Source organism: Microtus pennsylvanicus, chromosome 3, assembly GCF_037038515.1.
Source record: "Microtus pennsylvanicus isolate mMicPen1 chromosome 3, mMicPen1.hap1, whole genome shotgun sequence".
In the NCBI taxonomy this organism is placed as follows: domain Eukaryota; kingdom Metazoa; phylum Chordata; class Mammalia; order Rodentia; family Cricetidae; genus Microtus; species Microtus pennsylvanicus.
The window spans coordinates 59,285,514-59,303,631 of record NC_134581.1 but is presented as its reverse complement, the minus strand read 5'-3'; the positions used below and the strand labels follow the sequence as shown (position 1 = coordinate 59,303,631).

Below are 18,118 nucleotides of genomic sequence, written 5' to 3'. Positions count from 1 at the left end.
AGTGCACCCTGTCCCTGGGCCAGCACTGGCCTCTAGTAAGATGGGGGAGAGAGAAGTGAGGGATCACCCGTCTCGCCTTCGGTGCCCTTCTTTGTGAGCGGTTCTCGCTCTGTGTTCCCACGTGACTCCACGCATCTTCAGCCTGCCTCCGGCTGAGGACTTGTGGCCACTCTCTTCCCCGACCTCCCAGGGAGGGCAGAAATGCCTTATTTATCCCTTCACTCCTGACGTCAGTGTCACTCTCAGCGTGGATAGGTTTATCAGTCACTTATCACTGTGATAAATAACTGGATCATGGTTTGAGAAGGTGTTAGGGCTCCAGGAGCAGCTTATGGCTGGGGCAGCAGGAATGTGAGGCAACTGGTTACGTCATGCAGTGAGGATGAAGCTTGCCCATAATCCTCTATGGCCTTCTGTCTGCCAACCAGACTCTATATCCAGAAGGTTCCAAGACCTCTCCAGTGCCATCAGCTGGGACCAAGTGTTCTAACACATTAGCCTGTTTCACATTCAAGCCATGGTGGGGGCGGGGGAGGTAGAGGTATACACTGAGATCTTAGAACGTATCCTGGAGGGGCATCAGGGCTTCACGGTTTGTACACATCCCTTGCCAGAGGCTCTCCCCCCGCCCCATGTGCACAGCCTGGGGATACCCTGTTTCCAGCCCTCTGTGCTGCACATGGGCCTCGGGTTCTCTTTCTCAGACCTGTAGTCTCTAGGGATTATCCTCTCTCTGTGTAGCAGAGGAAGGACTGAGAACTCTAAATTGCTCTGCCAAGCATGAAACCCCTGGATGTTCTGAGGGTGCCTTCTGCTGGAGACCATAGCTTGATGGCCCCTGCAGGACACTTGTCCCCTCCCTGAGTGTCTGGATGGGGTCCTATCTTCAAGAGAATGTGATCCCGCCGGCTTTGTGTCTTCATGAGTCTGGTTTCTCTTGAGTTTGCTGGAGGCTTGGCGGTGGAGGGGCAGGGGCTTGGAGTTGCTCTTTTATACTTAGGACTCTGTCGGCAGCCCAGCGCCTTTTCCTCTATCCCTGCCGAACTTACAATGGAAGTTCCTTGTGTGCCCCTGTTTTTGGTCAGGTCTTAAAAGATTCCTCTTTCCTTTGAGTAAACTGAGTGACAGGACTTGGCCTAAGAGAGGAAACAGCTCGCTCACTGCGATATTCACTATTGGATAAGCAGCATCTTGTTTCCAAAAATGGAGGCTAGTTTGGGGAAGCTCCCCGGGACCCACGGCACCCTGGGAATATCCTGGGTGAACTGGATTTACAGGCACAGGGTGTCTGCCCACTTCCTCCTCTTGGCCCGTTGTCATCTGCTCTTGTTGACTTGGAAACTTTGTGCAATATCACATTCAGCATGGAGTTTTGACCCCAAGATCCTCCTCTTCTAGAACAATTCGGTGTCACCGTCAGAAAGCCTGCGGGCCAGTGAGAAGCACCGGGGATCTGCCGACTACAGCATGGAAGCCAAGAAGCGGAAAGCGGAGGAGAAAGATAGCCTGAGCCGATACGTATGTAGGGGTTAGCGAGCGGCATCATGGGAGAGAGCTGTGTGCTGGGCTGTGGCCCCACCCCTGGCAGCTGGGTCCTGAGTCAGAGACTGGTAGTGGGACAGGGTCCAGAGGAAGTGGTCAGGTGAAACTTCGGGGAGAGAAATAGACAAGGGAATTGTCTCAGCCTTTGTGGGGTCTGGGGAGAGCTGAAGGCTCTTTCTAGACAGTTCTCTGCCGTACCCACACTCAAAGAGAGTTCCCTGGTGTACCCGAGTGTGAGCCCCACAGCCCCCACAGACCGCTTCAGGCATTGAGCCACTAAGACACTGCTTATAACAACTTGATAGCTTGACCCAGGCCTTTGAGATCCCAGTGGGAGCATACACGTCCCATTGCCAAACTGAACAAGGGTGAGACCTGAGACTAGAGGGGCTTGTACTAGAGAGCTCGTTGGCCCTCCTGTCTGTCCTGTGTGAATGTGCTCCACAAAGCTCAGCTGCACTGTGAAATGAAGCTAGTCACCCGCCCCAGAGTAATGGGAATGCAACCGTGAGACTTGGCCTTAGGAATGACTGCAACCAGAACAGCTGGGAAGGGGGTTCTGACTTTAGAAAGCTCGGGACTGAGATAATGAGGCTGCTTACCCCAGAGCCCCAGAGGCTGAGCTAGAAAGAACCCAGGAGAATGGCCAGTTCCTGCTTGGGGTGCTGGTCATAGACGGCAGAGGGCACAGAGGCAGAGACAGCATGAGCTTTGGGGTTTGTCTGGGAAAGATGTTGGGGTGTAAGGTGGCCTGAGCAGATCAGGAGTCGATGTTAGCTCTTATTGGCCGGCTGGCTTCTCTTTTGCTTGTAGGACAGTGACGGTGACAAGAGTGACGACCTGGTGGTGGACGTCTCCAATGAGGTAAGGGTAGCCCCAGTTGTAGGGGTCCCTTGGATGGGATGGTTTGGGACAGTGGAGCCTCTGTTCTTGGCGTATCAGGAAAGTAGGAAGACAAGGTGGGCCTTTGGTGCGTGGTGACTGTGTATGTGGGTGCTGACAGGACCATAGTTTTCTAGGTGCCAGTTAGTGTTCTGGACTTGTATGAGGCCTGGGGCAGGTCACTCCTCCCTCTTGCCAGGTTCGTGTTCACCCCACCTGTGAGGTGAAGGGCACAAACTCGAGGTTAAGAGCCAACTGCCTTCCACCCAAGTCCTCTGCCTTCCTGTGTCCAGGGGCAGGGACACTTGCCTGCAGCTTCAGAACTCTATAACACTTGCGTTCCCAGGACCCAGCAACACCTCGGGTGAGCCCAGCACACTCCCCTCCTGAAAATGGGCTGGACAAAGCTCGCCTGAAGAAAGATGCCCCTACCAGCCCGGCCTCGGTGGCTTCTTCCAGTAGCACGCCCTCCTCCAAGACCAAAGACCTTGGTCATGTATGTGGGGTCTGCCTTGGCACCTGACAGATGTGGGGAGGGAAGGAGAGAAATGGGAGGTGTGCAGAGGCTGGAACTCAAGCCGTGCCACTTGGAGGGTGGGAGTTGGGGTGTGGAAAGAGCATGGCTGTTGGGATTGGCTGCACTGACGTCATTAACCCACAGCAGCCGAGCCTCTCACTGCTGAATGTATCAGAGCCTTGGTTCCTTGTTTTAAATTAGAACCTTCACCACAGTCCCTACCAAGTAGGGACTTCTGTTCAAGCCATGCTTGGCTTCATGTGGGATCAGGACTGGGCATTTTGCCCAGCTCTTGGGAGAAAGGAATCCTCATGGCGTCTCTTGGTCTCTGTCTCCCCTTCTCAGAATGACAAATCTTCTACACCTGGGCTCAAATCCAACACACCAACACCAAGGAATGATGCCCCAACTCCAGGCACCAGCACAACCCCAGGGCTCCGGTCAATGCCGGGCAAACCTCCGGGCATGGACCCGATAGGTATAATGGGTAGGCACCACGGGCCCTGGTCGATCTGGTTGGGAAAGGGTGGTTGGTCCTTAGCCAGGCTGGGGTCAAGCAAGTGGTGAAGAGCAGAGGAGTGTGTTCAAGCTGGGGCTTCACAGTTCTGCCTGGTGATCCTCAACATCAGGCTTAAGGAAATAGAAGCCTGGACTTTTGACATTGGGATATCAGGGTTTATGAGGCTTTTTGACATTGGTCCATCAGAGTCCACTTAACGGTTAACGTTTTTGTGAGGCCCTCTTCCCTAGGCCTCATGTGCTACCCTTTGAAAAGAAATGAACCCATCCTTGGGCTCTGAAGTCAAGAGTCCATTTGGGTGGGTTCATCGTAGGCTGCTGCAGAATACAGGAGGGCTGTGGCCGCAGCTCTGTCTAGCAGAAGGGGGCGCCCACCCTCTTTCATGCCCACTCCCCACTGATGCCGTCCTCATTCACCTCCTCACAGCCTCCGCCCTGCGCACACCCATCTCCCTCACCAGCTCCTATGCAGCACCCTTTGCCATGATGAGCCACCACGAGATGAATGGCTCCCTCACCAGCCCTAGCGCTTATGCCGGCCTACACAACATCCCACCCCAGATGAGTGCCGCCGCCGCCGCTGCAGCCGCCGCCTATGGCCGATCGCCAATGGTGAGCTTTGGAGCTGTACGTAGACCTTTTGGCTCCTTTTTGGGGGTGGGAGCATTGGGCAGGGAGTGGGAAGCTGGCAGGGTTGGTGTGGTACATGTCCATGCATGCTGAAGGAACTTTTGTGTGTTTTCTTAGGGTTTCTATTGCAGCAGTGACATAAAGCCACTTGGGGAGGAAAAGATTTATTTCACCATGGGCTGGACCCACCCCCATTGATTGCTAAATAAGAACAGGCCTTACAGCCGGATCTAATGGAGGCATTTTATCAATTGAGGGTCTCTCCTTTTCTATGACTGTAACTTGTGTCAGGTTGACATAAAACTAGCCAGCACAGTGTGTGCACCTGACAGCTGCTCAGGGGAGAGCACCCGATGAGAAGGCGTTTATGTACTGGGTGGCAGACCTGGGCTTCGCCCTGTCTGCCTGCTGCTCTCAGATGACTAAAGATAGCTCTTGGACTGCCCTTTCTAGTCTGAGGCCAGGGCTTATACCCTGAAAGGGGATAAGAGTCCCAATAAGAGCTTAGTGACATCTGGCCAGGTAACAGGGTTTTGGTGAGGTGGGGCTGGTGGTGACAATAACTGGGGATAAACAGGATTAAGGCCGGCAGAAAGGACTTGCTTTTTCAGGACAGTTTTTCTCTGTGCTTCCTGTACCTGGGGTGGCCTTACTTCACAGGCTTACAGCACACTCAGGAAGGAGAGAAATGGGACCGGGCCCACTCTGTCTGGCAGAGCAGAGGGATGCTGGTCAAGAGACGGGGTTTATTGCTGTCCTGTGTGTTACTGTCCTGGCAGGACACTTCTCCTTCCTAGCATTTGCCTTCTCTGACATGGGCTCTCTTCAGCAATGCTGTCACCTGATTGTGGAGAAGCCACAGGGTGTAGCATGCGCAGATGATTGTGGCCATGGGGAACATGGGGAATATGTGGTGCCGAAATGACTCAGGCGCTCTTTCTTTACAGGTTGGTTTTGACCCTCACCCCCCTATGCGGGCCACGGGCTTGCCCTCAAGTCTCGCCTCCATTCCTGGAGGGAAACCGTAAGTACTTGGTTATTCTGTTTGCATGCTTCATGGGGTAGACAATGATAATACCCCTCTCCATCCTCTGAGCACAGGGTCCTGCTGGATGCAACACCCTAGACAAGGTCATGACCCAAGGAAATCAGTCACAGAAACCCCCTGCCAGGGCAGCTGAGGGATGCTTAGGCCTGGGTGTTTGGCTCTGGGAGGACCTGAGTGCCTGTAAGCAGAATTCATGGATCTATATGGGCCCTGGGGATTTCTTCAAGTTCTGCATGCTGCAAAGACCCCAGCTCCTTTTCTGCCTATAATTCCCCTGCTCTTTGCACCTTGGGTTACTGGGAAATTGAAGGTTGAGTCATGCATACCACATAGAAACTGGCACTGTACTTTAATAGCTCTCATGCCACCATGGCCATTGAGAAGGTACCCACAGTAACATGGGCAGAAGAAACTGGATCCCTAGTGTCACTGACACACATACATATGTGAAAGGGTATTCCATAGCATCCATGGAACTCCTAAACTGATTTGGAGCAAGGCTGTATAACTGGTTGGAATATTAAGTAGGTCCTAACCTGATGAAGCCATCCTAGTACCAAGGGGCTCCTGGATTTAAGGGAGAGGGGCTTGGAATCAGGGCAGAAAATCATGGTGTGTCTGTACATTGACTTGGAAGGGGGTGGACGGTAGGAGTGACCCACCTCCTTCTTGCAGGGCGTACTCCTTCCATGTGAGCGCTGATGGGCAGATGCAGCCTGTGCCCTTCCCTCATGATGCACTAGCAGGCCCTGGAATTCCCAGGCATGCCCGGCAGATCAACACGCTCAGTCACGGGGAGGTGGTATGTGCTGTGACCATCAGCAACCCCACCCGGCACGTCTACACAGGTGGCAAGGGCTGCGTGAAGATATGGGACATCAGCCAGCCAGGCAGCAAGAGTCCCATCTCCCAGCTGGACTGCTTGGTGAGAGTCCGGGGCCATGGGCATCTTCTGTAGCATGGAGGGGAGCAGGGTAGACCTAGCCGTGGGGGAGGACACTAGGCCTGTAGCCAGGCTCAGCTCTGGGTTAGCCAAACAGCCTTGGGTAAGCTGACTAACCCCTCTGAGCCCTAGTTGGGACATCTGCAAGTAGAGATGACAATGAGACTCCTAAACTCAAAATTTTAGAGAAACACGTGAGAAAATTGAGTGGAGCTGCTAAGTTACCGACTGTGACCTTTTCGGTCCACGGGAAAACAGTGGGTAACACTTAACCCTGTTCTTCTCCTTCCAGAACAGGGATAACTACATCCGCTCGTGCAAGCTTCTCCCTGATGGGCGCACGCTCATTGTAGGTGGTGAGGCCAGCACGCTCACCATCTGGGACCTGGCCTCGCCCACTCCCCGTATCAAGGCTGAGCTGACTTCCTCAGCTCCAGCCTGTTATGCCCTGGCCATCAGTCCTGATGCCAAAGTGTGTTTCTCCTGCTGCAGTGATGGGAACATTGCAGTGTGGGACCTGCACAACCAGACCCTGGTCAGGTGAGGAGGCTGGCAAGGGAGCAGTTAGGGGGATTTATACCCACGCAGCCCATAATCTCTGTGGAGGTGTAAGGAGCAGTTAGGTACAAAGGCAAAGGGCAGCTTTGGGGGAAGGTGGGGGAGAGGCAGAGCTTGGAGCAGTTCTGGTTAAGTAGAGGGTGGGAGAAAGAACAGCATTGCTTAGCGGTGAGACCCGGGTGGGGCAGAACTGCTGATCTTCCTGTCCTGCCTGCAAGACATCATGTGCTGCCCGCTTGGGTTCTGTGTGACCTGGGGGTGGTGCAGTGTCCTCCTGAGTCATACTGCCCTGTGCAGTTGTGGACAGCAGTGCCTGCCCAGAGTCATCTCCCAGGGTTACCCGTGAGACCCTTGGGCATATTTTGGACTGTAGCCTTTAGACTGTGTAGCCTGAGGCTAGTTAGAGACTATACAGACTAGATTGAGGGGTGTGCCCCAACAGCAGCAGGGCCTGCTACCCTAAACATTATACAGAGTCAGAGTCATATAGGATCTTTCTGCCTTCCTCTCCATTGCCTCCTCTAGAGCAAAGTGGGCCCACCAAGGGGCCTACCTGGATACATATGGAATCAGGAGGTTACCCCTTTTCTCAGGGAACCTGTCCTCAGTAGCACCCCTGAATGGAGTAGGAGGGGCCTGGTACTCTAGCCCTGCTTCCTGCTGTCCAAGGGTTCGAGGCATGCAAGCGAGCCCTTTGTTCCTCCAGTTCCTCTCTAGCTTGGCTGCAGGGCTGCGCTAGTCCTTGGGATGATTCGTAGTCAGGGCCTTCCTGGGGCTCACCCTTCTTCCTTGCTTGGCCTTCCTAGGCAGTTCCAGGGCCACACGGATGGGGCCAGCTGTATAGACATCTCTCATGATGGCACTAAGCTATGGACTGGAGGCCTGGACAACACTGTGCGCTCCTGGGACCTGCGTGAGGGGCGGCAGCTTCAGCAACATGATTTCACCTCCCAGGTGTGTAGCCCAGGCGCTGTGCTCCCTGCTCTCTCAGGCCCTAGTACCTGTCAGGGGACAGAGGGACCACACAGGGTTGTGATTGCCAAGGGGCCAGCATGAGCCAGCTGGGAAGGTTTCCTGGAAGAAGCAGTAATAGTGTAGCGTGGGCATGGCCTTGGAGGTGGACCCCCTTGACTCATCCTAGTTCCTCAGCTTGCTCCCTGTGTTCCTTGGTTTGCCTCTGGCTCCCTCCCACCTCTGGTGTGAGCATCTGACTCAAGGCTAAAAACCTTGACCATGATCCTTGGTATTTCTTGCCGTTAGACTTGCTTCATTATTTTAGCGCTCAGTACCTTAATGTAGAGTGTGGTGTTTGCCAATTTCCTAAGCAGTGAGGGCAGCTTGCAGAGCCAGCGAAGTGCACCTCCTCCTGCTCTGCCCTCACAGCCAGCTGAGGTGCAAATGACCCCCCCCCTCCAAGGGGCTTGGTTTATAAGTGGGTGGGGGTGGAGCAGGGAGGGTCCAACCTTGCCAAAGGAGCTGTTCTCCAGCCCTGTGGGCAGAGGGGACACTAAATTGTTTGTCCCATCAGATCTTCTCCCTGGGCTACTGCCCCACGGGGGAGTGGCTGGCCGTGGGCATGGAGAGCAGCAATGTGGAGGTCCTGCACCATACCAAGCCGGACAAGTACCAGCTGCACCTGCATGAGAGCTGCGTGCTGTCCCTCAAATTTGCCTACTGTGGTAAGCCCTGAGGCCCCAGCCTGGCATGGGAGCCAGTGTGGGCAGCCTGGTCTGCTAATGGGTGGGGAAAGAGTGGGATCCACAGTCTCTGAGTGAACTGCCCCTACTGGAGGGGAGAAGTGTCTTATCCCCCATCCTTGTCCCTTGGACACAGATGGCACCCTGGGGCCCTGAACTCACAGGACGGGAGGCCAGAGCCCTTTTGTGTTGACCTGGATCTTCCCTGAAGGTTATGGCCACAGCTTCTGTGCACCTGTAGACACATGGTGCCAACTCTTAGTCCCAGAGAAACTGGCTGGGAAGAGCATGTGGCTTTGGGGAATGATAGGAGCCACAGCCAGGAGCCCACTTGCTGGGGAGTCTTCTCTGACGGCTGGTTATCCTTACTGTTGGGTTTTCACTGTTTCTGGTGCTTGCTGTCACCTTCCAGCCAGGGAAGGACAGCTGGCCTGAGTGGCTTCAGTGGGGGATCCTGTGGGGAGAAGCACTCAACTCGGTTAATTGAATCTTACTTTCTTGTTCCGGCTCCTCCTGACTCTTCCCCCTTGATGCAGAGAAGGGCATCCTTTAGGTATCTATGAGCCTCGCTTTAACTGCTTTTCAGGAGTGGAGAACAGCAAGCTCTAAGACCTGGTTCAGCATGTCTGAGGGTGTTTCCGTCATGCACAGGCACATCTGGGGTGGGTTCTGCTGTGCCCCAGCATCAAGCCACAGTCTGAGGGTTCCTTTACCTCTGCTTTCAGGCAAGTGGTTTGTGAGCACTGGGAAAGACAACCTTCTCAATGCCTGGAGGACGCCCTATGGAGCCAGCATCTTCCAGGTAAATGCCCTTTCTTATCTTCTTCTCCAGACTCATCAGAGTCAGTAGGTGGCCACAGAGATGGGGGAGGGCAGCAGGAGGCAGGACAGGACCACTCTGGAGCTAGGAGCAGACCTGGCTCATCCCTGCCTAGCCCATAGGGTAAGAGCATCTACGAAGGGAACTCAGTCAGTCGCGTGGCTCACTCCATGAAGTAGCCATTTCATCCAATGAAACCCATTCAGGTTAGGATGGCCACCCCGAGCCATCAGTATCAAGTGGCATTAGCACGAACATGCATTTTTTACAGGTTTTAAAGATCCAGAGCCCCCTACTCCCTTCTCACACACACATCCCTCCACAGTATAATTCATAACCACTCGCTCTCAATTTTTCTTCAGTCACTCATTCTTAAACGCACACGATCACAGCAAACCACTTACAGCTCCCTGCTTAAATGCCTGGTCCCATGTGCTATGCACGTCCCTTGGGAGGTTTCTAGTTATGCTGAGGGAGGTTTCTAGTTATGTTCGTACCAGTCTTTCTGACTGGTCCAGCCAAGAGTCCGTCTCTTGACGCTGCTGTGGCCCGGAAATGCTCCTCCTCATCAGTAAACTTAGAGATGCTCATGCTAAGTGTCCCTTTTCATCCTTCAACCTTCTACCAACCTTCATACTAAAGCCAGCTAAGGAGCTGTTCTAGGTGGAGAGCAGGTGGGAGGGGACTCACTGAGCCAGAGGGGGGGGTAGGCCTCTCTCCAGCAGTGCTGCTCCAGCCTGAGCTGGAGAGTGGGAGGTGATTTTGCTCCGAGCCCTGGAGTGCCAGGGTGTACCCGGAGTGAATTCCCGTCTGCTTGCTCCCCACACTAAACGTCTTCCTCTTTATCCATGTCTTTCCTCCTCCAGTCTAAGGAATCCTCATCTGTCTTGAGCTGTGACATTTCAGCGGATGACAAATACATTGTAACAGGCTCTGGTGACAAGAAGGCCACAGTTTACGAGGTCATCTACTGAACAAGGACTCTAACAGGCCTGTCAAACTCTGGGAGACACCCACGCAGCCCTGATGGGGAGACGCTGGCCAGGCCCCCGAGGATGGCAGTGGAATGGGGGAGCAGCAGTGTGGAGCTGCACTCCAGAAGCCGGAGAGGACGCACGCCCCTTTGTGGATTGATGTGTCTGACAGACTCGACGGGCTTTCTCTTCTCCCCCTTACCAGTGCTGGCAGATACTTCAAACAGATTTATCTGGAGGCTTCTGCTTCCATTCCCCGCCCCCACAGACACCCTCATGAGTCTGTCTCTTCGTCCCCTTTCTGACCTGTCCCCTCCCTGCTCTGGGGTGGGGGACACTGGAGTAGACCACATTGTTGTTCTGGGGAGGGGTGCCTCGTTTTCTGGTTGTGCAGTGCACGAGGTTTATGAACAGTGTAAATAAGAGACTGTGGTTGCTGACCGGCCAGCGAGGGAGGAGGCCCCTTCCCACCGATGCTCGCCGTGTATTTTGCCTGCTGTATTTGTAATCCACTCATGGTGGTGGCTTTTCTTTCTTCTTTTTTACTTTATTTTATTTTTTAACAAATGTTCCTGTGGGGAAGGTAGGCAGAAAGAGAAAGTGGAGTAGGGGGAATTCCCGGGAATGGCCAGATCAGCCTGGCCTACTGGGAATACCTCCACACGGGTTTTACCACCAGTCAGGGCACGTAAGGATAGAGCGATAGGCAGATGGACAAGCAAACTCAGTACTGGGATGGGCCAGCCTGGGCTATCATCCACAGGAACAGCGAGGATTTCCTGTGGATTCCTCTTCCCTTGCCTTCTCCCCATCTCTCTTTCTGTCCCCCCGGGCCCCGTCTTTCTCTTTGGGGCACACTCAATCATTGTGAAGAGGAATGGAAGTTGAAGGGGCTCCCTCTCGGACTCCTCCAGGGCAGCCTAGAAAGGATTCCATATGGGGGGGTTGGGGGACACAGCGACTCAGCTCAGGGAGCTACCAGAGAAAAACAGCAACTGGTGTGGGTGCTTTTTTTTTTTTAATTTGAATAAAAAGAATTAGAAGTGATATCCTTTCATAAGATGCCTTCTCCCCTTTCCTGCTTTTTGCCCTTTCTACTCCCTGAAGGGGTGAAGCGGGAACCCCCAGGTCTGTGAGTCTGAGAAGATGGGTTCTCTTCCCACTCCTGGGCGGGGCTGAGGGCCACAGCCTGGCGCACTGTGCTAACCTGCAGCTGTCATAGGCTTGGGCAGATGGACTGTCATCCGCGGGTATTGCCCCTTGGGTACCGATGTTTGTGGTATTAGGTTTGTTTTGTTTGTTTTGGTCTTTTGTTGTTTTATTAAAGAAAAGCTAAAGACCGTGTGAGCTCTGCTGGTGGGCTCTCCATGGATGTAGCATATGGAAGAGTTTTTATATTGCATTTTTATGGATTATTTTATAATGTGGGACTCGGTGTAGGAAGGAAGCGCACCTGTGAAACCTGCCCACCTCCAGTGTTCCAGCTGAATGGCTGTCCCCCAACAGGATGGGTGTTGGGACATGGAAAGGCCATGGCACCCTGCACCTTTCTGAGAGAGGTGTGTCGTGCCTGTCTGGAGTCTGCCCATCTGTCTCTGGGTTTCAGATGGTCACTGGCCACCACTTGGTAAGGTTCTAGCCAGGAGGGGGAGGGTGGAAGAGAGTTATTCCTGAAGATAAAAGAAAATTGAAAAGTCATTGTAATGAGCTGTTTTTATATTTTTAAAAGTTACTATTTAAAAAGGTTGGTTTGATTGTTGTGTCTTAATTGCCTTTTCCCTCCAGTGTGTCAGTCATGCCTGGGAAAGCGGGGACCGTGGTTGGTCCACTTGCATTCTGGAACCTGGGCAGCATCTCATCACGTAGCCCCTATACCCATGTCACCTCAAAGCCATGCATCCCTCCTTCCACCTCCCCAAAAGACTGAACAGGGCTATTGTGTTTTCCATGATCCGGAGCCTACATTGCTGTCTTGGTCTAAGCACCAAGCGGAAGTAGGCTGGGAACCCCTGGATGAGATGGATCTCAAAGGGCAGGCAGGCCATGGAGTATCACCGACCTCGTGTATGGCTGTCCACGAGAAGCCACTGGGCAAAATCATTGAGAAATTTCAAATGAAATATAAGAGTGTGGTGACCTTCAGGATCCCGAAAAATCTGCATTTTTTTTTCAAGCCTCATTAATGTAGACCGGAGAAGTTCAGTCTTTAGATCACAAATGTGCTTTTAAATGTTGAGCAAGGCAGACAGGGCAAGGCCCGGTGAGTGATCTCAGGAAGGCTAGGAAAGCAGAGGAGATTGGAAGTGAATTCCCTGGCCTTCATCTGCCCATTACTGAAGCAAGCCTCTGGTAGAACCCAGGACTGTCATGGTTCTCTGCTCGTTACTGTGTCAGTCACAGCAACGGTTGCCTGCTGTCCCTCCATGCAAAGGGAATAACTAAACAATTAAGTGAGGGTCTCAGAATGAAGCAGTCTGTGTAGACAGAACAACTGTCCAGTTGGGTCATTTTGCTCAGGAGAAGCTCAGTCTGAGGTTGTAGCCTCTTACAGCTCCATCCTCACCAGTATCCCCTCTGGACCACCCCTTTCTCCACCCACTAGCTAGAAGCCAGTAACAGCTTCTTGTTTGGAGTTGGGGCTTGTGGACCTTGGAGGTGGTGAGGTCATAAAAGCCCCACTAAGTGACAATCCTCTCTAGGACAGAAGGCCACTGTTAACTCCCATTTCTGAAAGAGTTTGCAGTAGGCTCCTTGGCCCAGAAGATACTGGATCTGGTCAAGGTTCCAGGGAGAGAACCCAGATTCAGTCCCTGAATCCTACAGACACCATAGTGTCTTTGCCACCCACCAGCCTCAGGCAAGCTCACCAAGCCTGTCCCATGTCAGTGCTCACCAGCTTCCTTGGCTCTTCCCTCCCCCACCCTCTGCCCGGTACATTGACTTTAGAAACCAGTGTTTTCATGATGAGGTGATTCCAGCACAGCCAAGGGTTACCAACTATTCCTCCTAGTGTGCCTGATCGGTCCTGCATCACCTTCAACCTCTGCCCCCAGGAGAGGATGAAGAGTGGTGAGGGGCCTTAGCATTTTTTTCTTCTTTTCAAGAAGTCACTCCCTATTAATTTGCTCATATATATATGCCTAGACTCTTGGCACCCAGCCTTTACGGTATTCCATGCATCTTGGTGTCTGTAGCTAGGTGTAGCTGCCCAGGTCAGACCTCAGCATCTGGCAGCTCGGATTAGCTTGTCAAGTTCAGAGACTGAGTAGTGGTAGAAAATGATGCTTGGAGTTCTTCCATTGTTCAAAGCAAGGTCTTCTCCGTGGGAGGAGAGACTGAGCCATTATCCCTGGGGGGGGGCGGTGTGCAAGTGTCCAGGTCACCTGTGATGGCACCTGACTAGACCAGTCTCAGAAACAGTACCCCATCTGCCATTTTTGCCCCCTGGATACCTCCATCTCCAGATGATTAACTACTATAAGGGCTCAGAGTTTGGGGTTCAGGGACCTGGGTGTTAGGACTAAATGGGTGTTTCATAAGGCTGATGGGTGTTACAAAATAGCCACTAACTGTCCCAAAATGATGGGAATATAGTTTTTGCTTTTTAAGAACGGAATTGGAAAATAACATCATTTTAAATATAAACTAAATCAGACAAGCATTAAACTTTTAGTAATTATTTGACACTTTTTTTGCTACTTCTAATAAATATTCCACACTCAAAAAAAAAAAAAAAACAGGAAAAGGCCCAGGGGTGATGGCACATGCCTTTAATTCCAACACTTAGAAGGCAGAGGCAAGTGGATCTCTGTTAAGTTCAGGGCCAGCCTGGGCTACATAGCGAGCTCTTCTATCCTCATGAAGTAGTTAAGAACTGTTACACCAACTGGCACAGTGTCTCACTCCTGGAGTTCCAGTACTTAGGAGGCTGAGGCAAGGTGACTGCTGGGAATTTGAGGCTAGCCTGGGCTGTATAGTGAGTTTCAGGTCAGCCTGGACTACAGGGTAAGACCTTGTCTCACCTCTCACCCTACTGCACCCCAGCCATCAACTCCAAAAATTACAATAAAATGACCTTTGGTGTCTAGAGGGAGATCTACATCGAGTTTGTTGTTTGTTTTTTATTTTACATAACACATTTAAGCCCAAACCGTCTCAGCCTATTACCTGTCACTCTCAGGACAGGAAGGGAGGAGGAAGCTGCCCACTGTACAGGGCTCAACAACTTGTTTGGAGGATCCTAATCCAGGGAATGAGGCTTCCTGGGCCTTCTTCAGTGTTGCTGGTGAAAGATTTCTCATGGAGAGCAGATGGCTCAGAGAAGTCATAGGCCTACTCTAGAACTCACCTGCCCGTCTTGCTCATTCTCCCATCCACCAGCCTTGTTACCCAATCACCCATCTGCTCTTTACCCACCCATCTACCTACTGTACTGTCCATCTCTCCCATCCATCTGTTCAGTGGGTGCTTATGTGATAGAATCTTCTATGTTGCTAGGCCTAGTTCCGGTGGTTAAGGATCAGTATGAATACCTTCACATCCATTGAGAAAGTAACAAAGTCAGTTACTGTGCTCTGTGTTGGCATGGCAGAGGCTTTGCCTGGGCAAGAGACTGAGTGCAAAGAGGCCCCAGGAGGAGCAGGAACTAATCATACCTGAAGGATCTAGGTGGCATGCCAGAGGGAGGTGAGGAGGGAGGTTCCAGAGAGAAGGGACAGCATGTTCTGAGGTCTGGGGAAGAAGCATAATCCCAACACCATGCCCAACCCAGCCCCATCTAGTTCTTACTCCACCTTCCTCCTCCTTGCTCCAGCTCAGCTTTCTTGAGCTCCAGCTCTTGCTGCCACCTTCCCTGTTGTTTTTCCCTGGCCCAGAAGTCATGCTAAGAGTATAGGCTGAACAGATGGGTAGGTTCCCACTTAGCCAAGGGATGGAGGTGAATAGGGAGGAGGAGGAGGAGCAGGGCTACAGCTCAGGAGCAGAAGGACCAATGTCCATGCTGGACTCTAGACCACTGGGTTCTCAACGAGCCTGACATTAAAAGACCCTGAGATACGTTCACTGAGCATGCCCAGGTCCATGTCTGGGTGGCATACCCATCCTAAGCTAGCCACTGCGTTCACAGTTACCTTCTGCACCCTGTCATCCCCCTGCTTACTTTAACTGGCATTAATGAATCCACCATTTCTGATGCCTGACCCCCTGGCCAGACAGTGAACTCTGAGAGCAAGAACCATGTCTTGTATCCACACCAGAACCTAGCACATCCTAGCACTTAGGAAGTGTTAGTTGAGTGAATGAGTGTGTGATTAAGGCAATGCTCATATTCTACAGTGTTTTATGTATTTTGGTTAGAGCTTCATAAATTGCTCCTTTGCATGTCTGAACTGTCCCACCAACCCCATCAATAAGGGAACTTTATGAATATGTTCCTTTTGTCCACATCACACAGATGGAGAGTCCCTATGACATTGATGTTGGTTGGATATTTGGCTCGCTGGATATATGGGTAGACAGACAAACAGCTAGATGGTTGGACAGGCAGATAGATGTACTAATGGATGTGTGAATTAATGGATAGATGATAAATAGATGATAGATCCAGATAGATAGATGATAGATAGATAAGATAGATAGATGATAGATAGATGATAGATAGATAGGTAGATAGATAGATAGATAGATAGATAGATAGATAGATAGATAGATAGATGATAGATAGATGGATGTGAATTGTTTGTAAGGATGAAAAAATGGATAGATATAGATGAATGATGTGTGAGCGGAGGGATGGGTAGGTATGGATGATGCGGGAATTGATACATGGATGGTTGGATCATAAATGGATGAATGAATTGTTTAGGAATTTGGATATGTGGATGTATGGTAGATTGACTCATGAGGGTATGCTTAGAGTGCAGAAAGAACTGATCCCTTGGGGGCTGGGGAGATGGCTCAGAGGTTAAGAGCACTGGCTGCTCTTCCAGAGGTCCTGAGTTCAATTCCCAGCAACCACATGGTGGCTCACAACCATCTGTAATGAGATCTGGTGCCCTCTTCCTGACTGTAAAGCATCCAAGCAGACAGAATAGTGTATACATAATAAATAAATCTTTTTTTTTAAAAAAAGGACTGATCCCTTTGGGGGAGGGGATTAGAAATCTTGGGGTGATGAGTATGGGAAAAAAGCCCAGAGATAAAAAGAAGTCTATCCCCCTGTCCAACTCAGGCTCTTTCAATTTTAGTATCTACTACCTGCTCTCCCTGGCTCAGAGCATGTTCTTCCGTATAAAGAGGAGAGGACACATGGAATGTGGACACAGTATCTCCTGAAATTCACAGGTGGAAGTGTTTGGCTATATGTTTCTATGTCTCAAACCTATTATTAGATTTGAAAAAAGCAAGACTCAAACGCCCAATTTCGACAATAAAACATCAAACTAAAAGGACATAGATAAGCTGGCCTAGGATCTGAAAAAACAGCTCAGTAAAGTGCTTGCATGGGGAGCATGAGGACCTGAGTTTGAATCCCCAGTTCTTATATCCACCTGTTCTGGAGAGTTTCGTTCAACTTGACACAAGCTAAAGTCAGGATGGAACATCAGTTAAGAAAATGTCTCCATAAATTATAGGCAGGCCTGTAAAGGCAATTTCTTTTTTTTTTTTTTTTTTTTTTTTTTTTTTTGATTTCTCGAGACAGGGTTTCTCTGTGGTTTTGGAGCCTGTCCTGGAACTAGCTCTTGTCAACCAGGCTGGTCTCGAACTCACAGAGATCCGCCTGCCTCTGCCTCCCGAGTGCTGGGATTAAAGGCGTGCACCACCACTGCCCGGCTAAAGGCAATTTCTTAATTAGTGATTGATGGGGGAGGGCACAGACCATTGTGGGTGGCATCATTTTTGGGTTGGTGGTCCTAGATTTTATAAGAGAGTAAGCTGAGCAAGCCAGGAGAAGCAAGCAAGTAAGCAGTACTCCTCCATGGCCTCTGACTCAGCTGCTGCTTCCAGGTTCCTGCCCTGTTTTGAGTTCCTGTCCTGACCTCCATTGATGACAAACAGTGATATGGAAATATAAGCCGAACAAAGCCTTTTCTTCCCATCTTGCTTTTAGGTCATGGTGTTTCATCACAGTAATAGAAACCCTAACTAAGACACCAACATATCTAAAAAGTTGGGCATGGTGTGGTTGAGCATCTATCTCTAGCCCTGGGCATTTGATCCTGGGGGACTTGCTAGCCAACGAGTCTAGCTGAAATAGTGAGCTCCAGGTTCAAGGTGGAGAAGCAGGTAAGGGAGATATCCAGATGTCAATCTCTCTTCTCCACATGTGCCACAGAAGGGAGCTCATCCATGTACACACACATACAGCACATACATAAAAAGCAAGTGTTGAACTAAATCAATTTTACTAGCACACCTGAAAGAAAAAGCCAGAAGACAGAATGAGGCATTCCCAAACTCAGACTAGCACCCAAACTACGTAAAGCAAAGTTTCACCCAATGATGAGAAATGGAGGTTTTAACAAACCTCAAAGAAAAACTGGTAGAGCGCATGGAGAGGGATGACCAGGGATGGAAAAGGTCTGGAACATAATTGACAGTGTTATGAGGCAGAGTCACACAGGCAACCTTTGCAAAGCAACCTTTGTTTTCAAGGGCACAGGTGACTCAGGCTTACCAGTGAAATAAGCAGATAAAGTGTCTTACACAAGCCAGCACCCATTCATCACTTTTTCAAAATGTATTTAATATTTTATTTCTATTTCATGTGTACAGGTGTTTGCCTGCATCTATGTCTGTGCACTACTGAGCACATTGCCCATGGAAGGGAGAAGAGAATGTCAGATCCTCTGGAGCTGGAGCTCCGGAGGGTTGAGAGCCATCACATGGATGACAGGATTTGAACTCTGGTCCTGTGGAAGAGCACATCGTGTTCTTAATAGCTGAGCCATCTCTCCAGCTATTGTGACTTTTCTTAAAGTATCCAAATA

General features: G+C 50.9%; 1 protein-coding gene across 14 annotated transcripts in view; it reads left to right on the top strand.

The window, feature by feature from the left end:
• Tle3 (TLE family member 3, transcriptional corepressor) overlaps nt 1-11,873 on the top strand; it is a 45,387-nt gene extending 33,514 nt beyond the window's left edge. For 4 of the 14 annotated variants that reach the window (XM_075965620.1, XM_075965612.1, XM_075965621.1 and 1 more), the window contains exons 9-20: nt 1,399-1,518; nt 2,356-2,406; nt 2,771-2,920; nt 3,287-3,419; nt 3,888-4,072; nt 5,038-5,114; nt 5,814-6,063; nt 6,374-6,621; nt 7,446-7,593; nt 8,168-8,318; nt 9,062-9,138; nt 10,023-11,873. In XM_075965620.1, the coding sequence (XP_075821735.1) occupies nt 1,399-1,518; nt 2,356-2,406; nt 2,771-2,920; nt 3,287-3,419; nt 3,888-4,072; nt 5,038-5,114; nt 5,814-6,063; nt 6,374-6,621; nt 7,446-7,593; nt 8,168-8,318; nt 9,062-9,138; nt 10,023-10,130 (1,698 nt within the window). In that variant the 3' untranslated portion in view covers nt 10,131-11,873. Of the gene's footprint in view, nt 1-1,398; nt 1,519-2,355; nt 2,407-2,770; nt 2,921-3,286; nt 3,429-3,887; nt 4,088-5,037; nt 5,115-5,813; nt 6,064-6,373; nt 6,622-7,445; nt 7,594-8,167; nt 8,319-9,061; nt 9,139-10,022 lie in introns of all 14 variants that reach the window. The other 10 variants (XM_075965614.1, XM_075965607.1, XM_075965615.1 and 7 more) reach the window with 3 other exon arrangements.
• Nucleotides 11,874-18,118: the final 6,245 nt, after the last annotated feature.